The sequence below is a fragment of the Nyctereutes procyonoides genome, unplaced genomic scaffold, assembly GCF_905146905.1.
Source record: "Nyctereutes procyonoides isolate TBG_1078 unplaced genomic scaffold, NYPRO_anot_genome, whole genome shotgun sequence".
In the NCBI taxonomy this organism is placed as follows: domain Eukaryota; kingdom Metazoa; phylum Chordata; class Mammalia; order Carnivora; family Canidae; genus Nyctereutes; species Nyctereutes procyonoides.
Genome location: NW_026575051.1, coordinates 62,794,840 through 62,809,772, shown reverse-complemented (window position 1 = coordinate 62,809,772; position 14,933 = coordinate 62,794,840). Strand labels below are relative to the sequence as shown.

The 14,933-nt window shown below is 40.8% G+C and overlaps 1 protein-coding gene across 1 annotated transcript in view; it reads left to right on the top strand.

Annotated features, from left to right (window-relative positions):
- Positions 1 to 14,933, top strand: part of PREP (prolyl endopeptidase) — a 117,517-nt gene that overhangs the window by 52,997 nt on the left and 49,587 nt on the right. The window contains exons 8-9 of the mRNA XM_055330191.1: positions 8,342 to 8,533; positions 11,592 to 11,789. Of these exons, the coding sequence (XP_055186166.1) occupies positions 8,342 to 8,533; positions 11,592 to 11,789 (390 nt within the window). The remainder of the gene's footprint in view (positions 1 to 8,341; positions 8,534 to 11,591; positions 11,790 to 14,933) is intronic.

Here is a 14,933-nt window from a genome sequence, read left to right as displayed (position 1 = left end):
TCCCCCAGGATAGAGACAGCCCTGGGCGTATCCTTGGGGCCTTAGAAGTCTGTACAATTTCCCAGGTGTTCGACACAGCTAAGCAGGTGCCCTCCAAAGAACATCTCGCCCCCTTCTGTGCTGGCTGCCAGAGACATATTCCGAGTTACTATCTTCTTTCTTAGGGGGAGGAGAGATTTTTATTCTAACGGTTACCACACTTCCTCATGCCTTCACCTGACACTTTTCCTTCTACAGTTGGCTGTTCTCCTGCTTTCTCCTGTTCTGATCCTTTATCTCTCCATGCAGAAACACAACAACAGCAACAGCACTTTGTGTATTTGTGAGCTGCATGAGATCAGAGACCTTGTCTGTCTTGCTCCCTGCAGTGCCCAGCACCTAGAACAGTGCCTGACAGATGACAAGGACCCCGTCCTTGACCAGACTTTAGTCAAGCTTCCCTAAGCCCTCTTCTCAGTGAGGCCTCAACCTTGGTTCATTGGCCTCCTACTCCCTCATTGGGTCAGCATAGCTTAATTGTAGCAAGAATCTCAGTACATCCATTGAGAGAGAATTCCCCTACCCTCCATATCTGATCACCCTCAAATTCCTCACCCCTTCGGTCCCCTGCTGCCAGCCCCCACTAATATCTGATTACCTTCACCTGCCCTCACCAAGAACATTATTAGGTCAGTTTAACAAGAATCCCCCAACTCCATGTGCCCTCTTTGTGACTACCCTCTCTCCATTCTGCTCATTGGCTGTAAATCCCCAGCTGTCTTTTTTTGTATTTGGAGTTAAGCCTGATTTCTCTGTCTTTTGCGATGGTCTTAACACCTATCTCAGTAGTCCTGAATGGAGTCCTCTTTACCATTTTAACAAGTGTGAGATAATTTTTTTCTGTAACATGGACACACAGAGAGTGGATTCCAACTTGTCTTAAATGACTTCATTGCCCCTTTATGGCTCCTGGCGCTCAGGCCCTACTATATAAACCATCCTCCATCAGTAAGTGTTATATTTTCTTATAAGCACTTTTGAATCTTCGCTTTTCTGGCCACCTAAATTTTTTTTACTTAAATTTTTTATCTTTTATTAAACTCTGAGAATGATGAATAGGCACAGACCATATTTCTCCAGTCGTGTGTATTGTATGAGCAAAGGACTTTTGCTTCTCTTTTTCTATTCCTTGTTTAAGATCAAAAGTGAGGAAACCACTTAGGGCACCAGTTTGGTGTGACAATTTAATCATTCTGCAGTAGAAAAGACAGCTGAGTCTTGACTCCTATGATTCTTAACCTGATTCACGCCTGCAGATTAGTTGAAATTAATCATCCTGAACCTTGGAAGAAAATGATTTACATCTGGATTTTCTTAGTTATATTTTTTGTACTTTTCTTAACATTTTTTGAATTATAAATATATTTTGTTTCCTAAGTTTATTGTCCTATTTTGAATATGCAGTTACCCTTGAACAACCCTGATTTGAACATGGATTTTGGGGTTTCTGATAATAAATACAGTATTGTACTGTAAATGTACTTTCTCTTATGATTTCTTAATATTCACTTTCCTATAACTTTATTATAAGGATACTCTGTATAATACATACACAAAATATATAACACATATAATGTACAAAATGCGAAAAGTATGGTTATATTGTCAGTAAGGCTTCCAGTCAACAGCGGGCTAGCAGTAAAGTTTTGAGGGAGTCAAAAGTTAATATGTGGATTTTTTACTGTGTAGGGGTGTTGGTGTGCCTAACCCTTGTGCTGTTCAAAGGTCCACTGTATATAAACTTACTTCATGTCAACTAAATTGCAAGTAAATTTTCACATATTTTCCATATTACAGTTAGGTATCAGGCCTTAGATCTGCTCTGCTTTCAAATATGTGGACTTTAAGAGATTTCATGAAAATTTAATTTATACTCTGAAAATATAAATGATGGTTTTTGATATTCTTTTACTATTTAAGTGTTATATTGAACTTAAATTTCTAAATCTTTTTATTGAAAAAGTATGAGACTACGACATTAAGATTTAAATTTAGGGGACACCTGGGTGGCTCAGCAGTTGGGCGTCGGCCTTGGGCTCAGGACGTGATCCCGGAGTTCCGGGATTGAGTCCCACATCAGGCTCTTTTTTTTTTTTTTTTAAAGGTTTCATTTATTTATTTATTCATGAGAGACAGAGAGAGAGAGAGAGAGAGGCACAGAGGCACAGACACAGGCAGAAGGAGAAGCAGGCTCCAAGCAGGGAGCCTGACGTGGGACTCGATCCTGAGACTCCAGTATCACGCCCTGGGCCTAAAGAAGGCACCAAACCACTGAGCTACCCCGGGATCCCCCACATCAGGCTCTTCACAGGAAGCCTGCATCTCCTTCTGCCTCTGTCTCTGCCTCTCTCTCTCTGTGTGTCTCTCATGAATAAATAAAGTCTTTAAAAAAATGGAATTTAAAAAAAATTAAATTCAGTTGTTTCTGTTGTCTTTACATTGTCAACAAATGCATAAAAGTTTCCAGCTAAAATGCAGGATTATGTAGATGTTATATATTTAGTTACGAAGCATATGTGTATTACTGTCCCACTCTGTGCTGTCATTCCTGCCCTGGAGCACTCCCCGCCTGCTGGGCAGTAGCTGTGAGATCACCAGTGCCCGCTCTCGGGGTGTATCAGCAGTGCTGTGACCCAGCACACATGCCCAGACTCAGAACATCTCTGGAGTTCAGAAATACTCAACTCCCTCTCCCCCTGCCTCTGTTTTCTTTCTTTTGTTCCCTGTCTTTTTTGGATCTTTCATTTTTCTGTGAAAGGTCAGATACTATATTTCTTTTATAGGGTGAATACCAGCAAAAAATATGATGACCATTTGGCCCTACTCTGAATTAACTTAAACTTATTATTAGAGGTTTTTAAATAGAATCTTTAGGAAGCGATTATTAAGTGAAAAGAATTATCAGTGCCTAAAATACTTGTTAGTAACCTAACACACTTAGGCACCAACGTAGCCATCCTTAAGGCAGGCCTGAAGTGGTCCTTGCTCCTATCGCAGCTAGGTAGCTGAGACAATAGTGACTCCATGGTTCATGCCTCATGGGGCTGGGACATCTTTTGGGAGTGTAGTGGAAAGGGGGAGATAAACATTTGAGAAACTTTAAACAAATGAGTTGTCCAAAGTTTAGCAAGCTCAGCTGAGCGTGAAGAGCCAGACCAACAGGCGAGGAGGGCTTCTGTGAGAGGCAGGGAGCTATTCGCAAGTAGTGTGCATTTCAGGGTAGGAATGGAAGAAAAGCAAAAAGAATTGGGACATCAAAAGATAGCATAAAAAATAAGCAAAACATTAATTTTGAAGTAAAATAAATAATAGTGATAAAATTAGTGTTTTTACTAATTTTAAAATGAGTGATTTTTAAGAGCTTTTTCTAGGAAAATAGCTGTGTGCCGTGACAGATGGAAATTCGATTTTAAAGTTCACTATTAGCAAATCATGCTGTTCAAAAGCCACATTTAGCTTATTTTTGCCATTTGAAGAATGCTGGGATTATTTGGAATAGTAGTAACTATTGACTGTTTAACATTTTCTATGTGCCAGATTCTGAGCTAATAGTGTAGATAATTTATTTAGTCTTCTCAACAACCTCTGAGGAGCACATGTTGTCATCCCCAGGAACCTGGGGATGGTGAGGACCATTTGCTTTCCTGATGCCATGTAAAGATTCAGACTCAAGTCAGTTGAAACCTCCTAGCCCATGTTCTAACGGTGGCTGTGAGGCAGGAGGCAGGGGGATGGAAGGAAGGTTTTGGGACAAGGAGAACAGCCACCTCCTGCCCCCCTCAGTTTTAGAACATGACCACACTCTGCATTTGTTTATTGTTGTTACACAGTTTTTTGTCAAGTATAAAAGCACTTTTTAGCTCCTGTTGCTAGAGAGCTTACAAAACGTTTTTTATGAAACATAATTCTGTGTATTTTCAAAGAAAGCAATAAAAGTAATGACTTTGCTCAAGGGAAGGCATAAGAGGACTTATTTTAAGCTAATCTTCATTCAGTAAACAAATCATTCCACCACCAAGAAACAGGTCTATAGAAAGTAATTTTAACTTTAATGTGGAAAAGTTTGGGAATTGAATTTCTCTTGGCTTCAGAGTGAACAATGCCACTTACAGAGAAAAGAATCCCAGAAGAAGTTGGCAAAAAGTGAGGTTGGTTTGGGATTTAAGCCATGTCTCTTTTTTTAAAGTAATTTTTCTGTTTTCCATTTAAATCAATAGTGTTCTGACTTGTGAATAGCAAAACTGGGTGAGCCCCATTGTTCAACAGAAATACTGTTTCTCTGGAATTATTTTGTGCCAAAGCCCTGAGGAGCAAGGGTTTCAGGAGAGCAGAAGGATTTCATGAGCTCCATTTTAGTCGTGCTTCCTCATGGGGGCCAGTACTTTGAACCACATTTGTATAAATCCAGCCACATACCTGAATTTGAATGAGTTTATGACTTGTAGTATTTATTAATGACTAAGGTTAATTCTCCAGAATTTGATGGTAGATGACAACTACAAACTGTTGTTTTGGTGTTCGTTGGAGCCTTGATTATTTAAAACAAATGAGCTACATCTTTAGGCTCACCTGATTATACAGAAATACCGAAGGAAATTTCTACTGTGTTTTGCCTTTGACAGATATTTCAGTGACTTTTTGTGTTGGGGGTGGGGTGGCCAGGGTCATAACAAATATCACTACAATGGATGCAAGACCTTTTCAGGCAGAAACCGTAAGATGGTTACTTTGAGAAATAAAGGTTGCACATCAGGAAATGTTTTATTGTCAGAGGAACATTTAAGGAATCTGACATTTTCCTGAACCAAGACTCTATGTCCACAAATGTCATAGTCCAGAAGATTGTGATTCATCATTCTTATTATAAACAAATGTACCTTTCTGATTGTCTGCGATTTTTGCATTGTCTGCTAATTTTTTACTTATTCTTCTAAGGAATAGTTTTTAGGGTTTTTTCCCCCCTTTTAAAGTATTGCTTTATGTAAAATAAAGTGAAGTTACCTTTGAGTGGTTGGTTACTTGCTTTTGAGATTAGCAGTTTGTCACTGAAAAAAAAATTTTGAACTTGAATGCACAGCTTAACCTTTTAAAATTAATTCTAAGGATTTCTATTTGAGGGAGTTTAGCAGATTTTATATTCTGAGTAACCTCCCAATTGAAACAACTGGAATGCTGTAAAAAGTTTATAAAGTATTTTTCTAATATATTGCTAAGTTGGCACATGCAAAAAAAGACAAACCATAGAGACCAAAAACAAAATGAAAGCAGGAATCTTGTATTGTTCTGGAATGTTTCTGCTGGGCTTTGAGGGTTGAGTTTCCACCTGATGGCCACCTAGAGCAAGGGGGACAGAGGATAAAGCCTCTGGTTCTCCATGTTGAAAAGCCTCAGTGTAATGGTGATTAAGAAATAATGCTGGGAGTGGGGGCATGAGGAGGAGGGAGAGGAAAAAGACCTGCCTGCCTTTACCTTTGCACTAGGGAAGGAGAGGGAGAGGCAGGATGTGAATTTTCCTAAAACATGACATGGGTACAGGTATCTGGATTGTCCCTCTGAGGTCCAAAAATCCTTATGTCAAGAATTTCATTTAAAGGGTTCCCAGATTGGTTGCCTCCCAACAAGCAAATGGAGGCCAAATACAGAACTTCTCTGGAATAGTGCCACTTTAACTCAGGCCTCCAAGAATTGCCATAGATAATGTTTCAAGGGAAATCATTTCACAGTCAGAAATTTCAAAAAAAATTACAAGTCAGACAAAGAAATTCACCAGCATGAGAAATAGAGCAATAGAAGAAGCACAGTGGACTTAATCACAATCCTGACATAAATTAAGTACATTGAATATATTTTTCAAAATAAGCAACGTGATGCTGCCTTTACAAGAAAATAAAGAAGAAGCTTGGAAGTATAAGCAGGAAACAACATATTATAAAGAATGACCAGATTGGAGGAAGACTAAGTAGAATTTTTACAAATAAGGATTATGGCTATTAACATTAAAAAACTGAGTTATTAGGCTGAAGAAATTAGAAACAGCTGAAGAGAGAATTAATGAATTAGAATATGGATGTAAAGAAATTAACTTAGAATGTAGCTCAAGAAGTGGAAAGCATGAATGATTAAGAGACATAGAAAAGAGAAAATCTTTTCAGAAATGATAAACAACGTAATTGGGACCAGTCATTTTGCAGAGGACAACTGGCCCATGATGTTACCATGAAAATCACACAGCTGTCTAAATATCAAAGCAGACTTTAAAGTAAAAAGCATTGCTAAAGATAAAACCTCATCACCATTTAAAGCTTCAGTTTTACTTAAATATAATAATTCTAATTTTGTATATATTGAACAGCATGATTTCAAAATACAGAGAACAAAATCGAACAGCAATACAAGTAAAAATCTACAGTCACATAAGAAACATTTTAACCAACCTTTTCTGTGACCGATAGAAAAAAAATGGCTTCCCAAATCAGTAAATACATGGATTTGAACAATGTGATTAACAAATGACTTAATAGACATATTTAGCATGTCACACCCAAAAGATGCAAAATATGCAGGAACATACAGGAACATTTAAAAATCATTAAAGGAAAAATAATTAGGCCATATATTTTTTCTCAGCAAATTTTAGAAGATTAAAATTATTCAGAGTGTGTTCTTTGAGCATAATAGGATTCAGCCAAAAGTCACTAACAATAACCAGTGGATGAACAGTCTCACAAACTTAATGTCATGTGAGAGAAGTCAGACAAAAGAATACATGTTGTCTGGCTTCACTGTAGTTGAAGTTCAAGAATAAGGCAAAATTAGACTCAAGTGTTTATGGATGCATATTAAAACAGGAAAAGAACAGGGAAAATGAAGTAATTAATGTAAAAATCAGGATGATGATTACCTTGAGGGGAAGGGGATTGTTCATAATATCATGGTGCAAAAAATTCCCTTGTGAAAAATGTATTGGGTATCCATCCTTATGTGTGTATTCTTTCAAGTGAATTTTAGAATGCTGTTAACAAATCCCCTAAAACTCCCATTTGAATTTTGATTGGAATTATGTTCGATTTATAGATTTCCTCTGGGATTATTTAAACCTTTAAAATATTGAGTCTCCCCATCTAGAGATATGGTGGCATGTTTACAGTTATTCAGGGTTTTTTGTTGTTTTTAGGATCCCTTAGGAATGTTTTAGAGCTTTCTTTAAGGTCACACCACTAAATAGTGGATCTGAGGTTTTAATTCAGTTATGTCTCACAAAAAGAAAAACCTTTCCACCATGGAAGTATGTTTTTCTTGATAAATTTAATTCAGCAACAAAAAATTGTATAAAGATATTATGCTGGGATCCCTGGGTGGCGCAGCGGTTTGGCGCCTGCCTTTGGCCCAGGGCGCGATCCTGGAGACCCGGGATCGAATCCCACGTCGGGCTCCCGATGCATGGAGCCTGCTTCTCCCTCTGCCTGTGTCTCTGCCTCTCTCTCTCTCTCTGTGTGTTACTATCATAAATAATTAAAAAAATAAATAAAAAAGATATTATGATATGGAGATGAATGAGATAATGAATGTAAAATCACCTTGAAAGATCCAAAGAATAAAAATGAACTATCCAAGTTAACGTAGCAATTTCACGAAAAATTTAAGGTAGGAGACTAATTAAAGAATAACTGAGATCTGGCTTGGCCTTCTAGTATTCAGAAATCATCAAGCTCATTTGTTTATGAAATTTTTGAAATGTACTCTGAACATTTATGTTGGACACGTTGTGAAATAGCCTAATGGGGTTTGTTCTTTTTTTTTTTTTTTTTGTATTTTGTATTTTTATAAGTGACATTTAGTGTGAAGTCAACCCTGGGGGGTGGTGTGCGTGTGTGTGTGCACATGCATGTGCGCATGCACATTTGAAATCATCCCAGGTAGGAGCCACTGCCATAGACCAGGAGGGGAATGATGAAGATGTGGAATGGTGTGGTGGCAGTTGAGGTAGAATGAAGTGCTCAGATAAGACACACACTCTGGTAGAAGAGAACTTACCAGATTACATGGAGCCGGGGCTGAGAGGAGAGGTCCTTCTTCATTGCCAGGGTTTTCAGGAAAAAAGTGAAAGTTTCTTCACATTTTTAAAAACCTTAAAATTCAGCTGTACTTGTCCTTGCTCTTTCTCAAGCCTTAGACCTTCCAAATACTGTGTCTCCTTTGTGTTCCATGGAAAGAAAAGACCTGCCCTTCCTTCCCTGCACATAAAGAAACCACAGCATTTTCAACACAGGAGAGGTGACAGGAATGCTTGGTCTCTCACCAGGAATCCTGAAGTGGGTAAAACTGATCGACAACTTTGAAGGAGAATATGACTATGTGACCAATGAGGGGACGGTGTTCACGTTCAAGACAAATCGCCATTCGCCCAACTATCGCCTGATCAACATCGACTTCACAGACCCTGAGGAGTCTAAGTGGAAGGTGCTTGTTCCTGAGCATGAGAAAGATGTCTTAGGTGAGATCACATGCTACTTGAACACTGTGCACTTTTGTTTTTGGTGAAAACGTCAACAAATTGGTCCAACTCTCCTTCTCTGGTGACCGGTTACAAAGTAAAGAACCTTCAGCCTTTGGTCATGGAGAGGAAGGGTCTAACTAGCGCAGCCACGTATTTACTGGATGACATCTGTGTGGTTAGTACGAAGTCGTGCAGGGCCTTCATAAAAACTCTAGAGTATGAATCCAGACTTTCAAAGGTAGTTTATTGTGTTTCTCTTGTTTTTTTTTGTGTTTTTGTTTTGTTTTGTTTTGTTTTTTTTTTACCATCAGTTGACTCACTGTGTAGTTACTGTTTAATAATCCATCACTGACATTTAATTTTTTTTAACTGTTTAGAATCCTTAGCTTTTAGCTTTTTGAATACCCTTTGGCTGTTGGTATTATACCTGTTGTGGATCTCAGAGTGGACTTATGGTCCTCTCACTAGAAGAGAGGAGACTGTTGTCAGATGCTGTTGAAACTCACTGCAGTTGCTGCTGTGTGCACTGAGCCCCATTAGCCACTTGAGAACCTCCCTCCAGAAGTTGTTTCACAGAGTGCTCTGAAGTTCCCTCCTATTCATTTTCTCTGTGATGTTCCAAAAACGATAATGCTGCTTTATAAATTATTCCTTGCCTGAAAGCTGATTTGATTAGAATAAGACTCACTAATTTTGCTACAGTTGTTTTTTACACGAAAGGAGAGCCCAGTACCTTCAAACCAGTGAAGAGTTTACGTGTTGGGGGTGAACTTCTGCTGGTGCGTTGAATAGGGTAAAATCTGGGGCCCTCCCAAATTGTGAAGATCTAAGATACAAAATTAGGAAAACAATTCCTTTTGAGATCTGCAGAGTGGTACCGTTTAAGATAAAGCAGTTCTTAACGTGTTTTTCAGTGAATGAAGGCACAAGTTTTGAGCCAGACAGGTCCAGGTTCATTTTCTGGAAGGGTAAGGGACTCTTTCTCCCCTGGCTCAAGGCAGTATGCCCCATGCTTGGCACGTTAAGCCTGGCCTTGCATAGGGGCAGAAGGTAGACGACTGACTGCCTCAGGGATGGCTTCCTGCTGCTGGGCCCTTGCTTCTGCAGTTCCCTTGACCCTGGAAGAAGCGCTCCTCTGGGTGTTTGCTTGCGATTCTCTTCAGCCCTTGGGCATCTGGCTGCACTCTACCACTTTCTTCTGTACTGATGTCTCTATATCCTTCTAAGCAGTTCTATTGGAACTGCCCCAAGATGACCCCACACCTCCTCTTTCCTGCAAAACCCACACCTGGAATTCTGAGGCAGTAGTGCAACCCAGATCCTCCCTCTGGCTTCTAGATTAGGTTCAGTCATAGTCTCTTTAGCTTCTCAGGTTTGGCTCTCTCATTAGCTGCGGTCCTCCCTCGGGGGAGAGGGACCTGGAGCATGGCGGGGGCTCTCTTCAAGCCAATTCCCCCACCTGTTTCCTCAAAATCTTCCTTTTACTTCCTGACCCCCAGTTCTATTTGGATGAGGGATCCATGAGCCGAGGAACAGGGTTTTGGCCATTTCCTTTAACATCTTCATGTGAGAAATCTGGTTTGTAGTGACTTCAGTAGCCTGATGGCTTCTGTCCAGACTGAGAAAAAATGTCTCCCCGGGGTGGTAAGAGCCAGCTTTTAGTGAGTGCTTCCTAAGTGCCACATGAATTGGTGACTTCATATTTGGTGGGTCCACATGAGCCTCTGGTGGCATAAGTCTTCATGGAGGTGCCCTGGGAGCTTTTCAGGACAAGTCAGGTTGCACCAGTAATGATCCCCACTTAGGGAGCTATCAGAGATAGAAATATTTCCCCAGGCATGTGAGTTTTCCACCTTTTGAAGTCTCAAAGACGTGGTTTTTACTTGTGTCTTAAGGTGACATTCTCTTTCACTCGTAGATCGAGTGAGATGGAAATCAATGCTTGGAGATTTTTGGGAGGTGATATATTTTTATAATCTTCCTTCTCTAAGGTTATAAGTCCTTTGGACTAGAAAGAGGAAACCTTCAATATTCACCAGAACTCATCAATTCAAAGAGAAGCACTGTTGAATTTGCTCTTATATCATCAGCACAGAATGCCCTATGGAGAATAAAAAGTAGAGATGAGTCATAAAGTACAGCCATAAAGTCAGAGCTTTTATTAATGACAGTCTACAAATCACCTTGTCTTTTTCGTATTCACTCTGTCTTGTTTTTAATTCTGACATGCCCGTCGTTAACACAGAGTGATTATTCCTTGACAGAAATAATTTACTTCTCTTTTCTCCCCCATCCCGTACTTTCTTTAAAACTCTAAGGCCATCTCCCCCCCACCCGCACCCCTGCCCTTCCTCGCAGCTGGTCCTTCAATATTCCTTTTCTCTCTCTCTCCATTTCCAGTCCTGGTTCTCGTTCCTTGAGTTGCCTGTCCTCCCACCACCTCATCCCCCAGAGAGCTGTCCTGTCTCAGACACCACCCTGGGCACCTGTCACCTCACACCCCTGTACTCAGGATGCACTTCAGCGCTTGCTTAAGGGCTCTTTTGTGTTTGGGCTCCCCAATGAGCCTCTCACTTACCTCTGCTCCCATGTTACTACTTGTGTTTTTAAGTGCTTGTGTCTTAAGGGCAGAAGTGACATCATCTTCCTGCTGGTTTCTCCAGCACCTGGCAGGGTATCTGGCACATACCCGGGGTGTAATATATTTTTGTCAAATCTACAGTCCTGATAGACATGGATCATGACTTGGTTTTTGTTGTTTTCCTTCTACCTCCTATGCTATGATACTGGACACAGAATAAGTAGGCAGGATTATCTGTATCACAAAATATTTCTAGAATATTTAGTTTCCTCCGGACAGGACAGTAAGGATCATTTACTGAAGGAATATGCTGGAACTAGATGAACGATTACATCCGGTTATAAAATCATTTTGCAGGTCTCATTGCTGCATGGCACAATGGATGACAGTTCAAGAGCTATTTTCCAATGAAATAAGTACGCTTTTCACTACCTTGAAAGGTACATTAGCTTTTGTCTATCCTTACCTTTTCAGAATGGGTTGCTTGCGTCAGGTCTAATTTTTTGGTGTTATGCTACCTTCATGACGTGAGGAACATTCTGCAGCTTCACGACCTGGCCACCGGTGCTCTCCTCAAGACCTTCCCACTGGAGGTTGGCAGCATTGTGGGGTACAGCGGTCAGAAGAAGGACACCGAAATCTTCTATCAGTTTACTTCCTTTTTATCTCCAGGTGAGCATCTTTTCACCAGGGTTACCCAGCTTAAAAATCAGACCAGTGTTTGGGTTTCTTTGGGGAAATGGAAATGTAGTGCTGTGTTATTGAAAATCCCATATGCTGTATTATAGCCAGAATTACATAATGAGAATAAAACAGTAAAACAGATGCTTAGAACACGGGGAAATGTGGTGCCTAAAACAGCACACTCATTCATCTGATATCCTGAGTCTCTGGGGACAGGACCAACTGGTGTTCTAGGTTGATTTAAAAAATTAGTATGAGCACATACAACCTGAGATTCAGCCTTTGGTCTATATGGATCAGGACACACACAGTGCAGAGTAGCTAAAAGCATAAAATAAAAATCCGTAGTACTATCTGACATTAAAAAACCCATTTTCTAAAACAGGCTGAGAGTATTTCGTGCTGTCGTTAAACTGAATTAAAATATAATGCTAAAAGTATAGTCTTAAATCATATGGAAAAAACTTGTTACTCGGTTCAAGGGAAAAGAAAAAAAAAAACATGCTTATACATTGTGATACCATGTTCTGTGGTATGGATTAGTTTTCCCCAAAGTAAACATAGTTCTCGTTTTAACTTTTTTCCAGTTGGTCATGCTCATTTGCTGTTTTGGTTTTTCCTGCTTCTCCACTTGGCTGTGCGGCTTTCGCTGTAGCCAAAGCCACACACACACACACACACACACACACACACACTCTGATTTGTCCCGGGAGCCTGGCTCAGTTGGCAGCTTGCAGTTGACCGAGCAGACCCTATCCTAAAAGCAATCTGGCTGAAAACATTTCTGCACTTTCCTTGTTTGTTTTTCAAGGTCCTTCATAACCCTTTTGGTCCCATCCAGCTTCATGGCAATGGTTCCGTCCCTGGCAGAGTGAGCAGACATAGGGGAGAGAACTAGGCAGGTGCCAAAGTGGCTCTTACGTCATATTCAGGACATAACTTTTCAGTTCCTTTGTGTAAATACCAAGGAGTGCAAACATTTGTAAGACTTGTCTTAGTTTCCACTTATGTTTTTTTTCTTTTAATAATATTAAAACCCACCCTGTACAAGTGGGTCTACATGGGGTTTGGCCAGATGACAGTGACACCTCGTCTACGTGTGTGTGTGTGTGTGTGCGCGCGCGCGCGTGTGTGTGTATATTCTTATCGCTCTGGCAGCTTGCTGTCAGGGTTACTGAAACCAAAAGAGTGATGTTCTTCTATAAGTAGGTCTGATGGTATTCCCGGAACACCTAGCAAGCTTTACTTCCCCATGTGCCTTTCAGAGGATCCAGGGGGGGCTAAGAAAAGTGCCCACAACCGTGTGGAAGTCCTGCTCAGTGCCAGGAGTCAGAAACTGACAGGTCAGGGATCCCATGCCAGGGTGTCCTATGCCCCCCCCCCCACCTTCTGCCCTGGGGCACAGTGGAGGCCAGTGGACAGGAACCAAGAAAAACCCATTTCTTCTAGATTACCATTCCCAACCCACTGCTGCAGGCTTCACCATTTATTTCCCCAGCTTACACTGGTTCCAGAAATTTTCCTTGGAAAATCTCATAGCTTAAACAGTTTAAACGGATAAACGGCAATGAGGAGAAGAGGGTAGGGGCGACTTACCCCTTTTTGATAAAAGCCAGAGTCCCTGAAGGCCTGTAAACTTTCAATGACTCCGCGTGGGCATTCGTTTCAGGAGTAAGCTCATCAGCACCGGGGAAGAAAGGGCTCACTGTCCTCGTGTAAAGGGATGGGTTCCGAGCCAAGCAACGAAACACACTATCTGTGACTATTATGGCTGTGAAGTTTGAGAAGTTGAAAAGCTCTATACCACCGGGCAGTTTCTGAACAAGCTTTAATTTATTGTTGTAATGCCTTTGTCTTTTCTTACTCGTTTTGCTTCCTCTTTCTCTTTTCTCCCTTTAATGCACGAGAGGATATCTTAAACCAGAGAAATGGGGCTTCTAGACTCAGGCCTTCTGGCCCAAAGTAAAAACAGCCATCATCAGCTCATTAAACTGGATTTCTCAAATCAAGAATTGCCAGTGCATGTGTGTGTGTGTATCCATCCACGCACGGACGTTCCAGAGGCTGTCTTTCCCTGGTCTCTGAAGATTGCCTGTCTACAACTGCAGTCAACAGCAGAGATAGTAAATTATAAGTAAAGCCTCGGAGCAAAAAATAATAAAATAATAAAAAATAATTCCAGCTCCAGCTGTTCGAGGCATGTGGTGGTTGCCTCTGCCCGGTGGGCACCAGTTGACTTTGTTTCCCACGGAGGCCCACAGTGAAGACCAGGTGTCTTGAGCCCAAGCTATTTAGAACTTTTGTACCTTGAATCAAACTTGGGAGAAAACGAGCAGCCAGGGCAATTTGGAACATGATGCACTTATTCCTTGCGGCCAAAACAGCTTAGTGGTTGAGCTGATTAATTCTGTATCCCATGGAACCTCAGAAGGTTGTCCAAGGTTAGCTCCAGACAGACTTACATGTTGTAATAATCCATGTAGCAAGCCCCAGGTGCATCTCTCTGGGAAACAGGAATGAGCAAAGAAGCCATTTTGCTAGGCTATTTGGGAAAGCCAAATAAAAAATAAAAAAGAATTTAAGTCTTAATTTTGTAGAGCAGTTTGAGATTCACAGCAAAACCGAGGGGAAGGTACCAGAGATTTCCCATGTACCCCTGCGCCCCCATCACACCCTTCCCCATTATCAGTATCCTCTGCCCTCCAGAGTGGGGCAGTTGTTACAAGTGATGAATCTACGTTGACACATCGTAATCACCCAGAGTCCCTATTTACATTATGGTTGACCATTGCTGTCGAACATTCTGTGGGCTTGGACAAATGCCTAATGACATGTATCCATCATTATAATATCCTATGGAATATTTTCACTGCCCTAAAAATCCTCTGTGCTCCCCTAAATTCACCCCTCCCTGCTCCAACCCCTGGCAACCACTGATCCTTTTACTGCTTCCAGTTTTGTCTTTTCAGATTGGCTTCTTTCACTTGGTGCTAAGCATTTAAGTTTCCTCCATATCTTTTCATTGGCTCAATAGCTGATTTCTTTTAGCCCTGAATAATATCCCATTGTCTGGATGTACCATGGTTTATTTACACATTCATCTCCTGAAGGACATCTTGGAAGCTTCCCAGT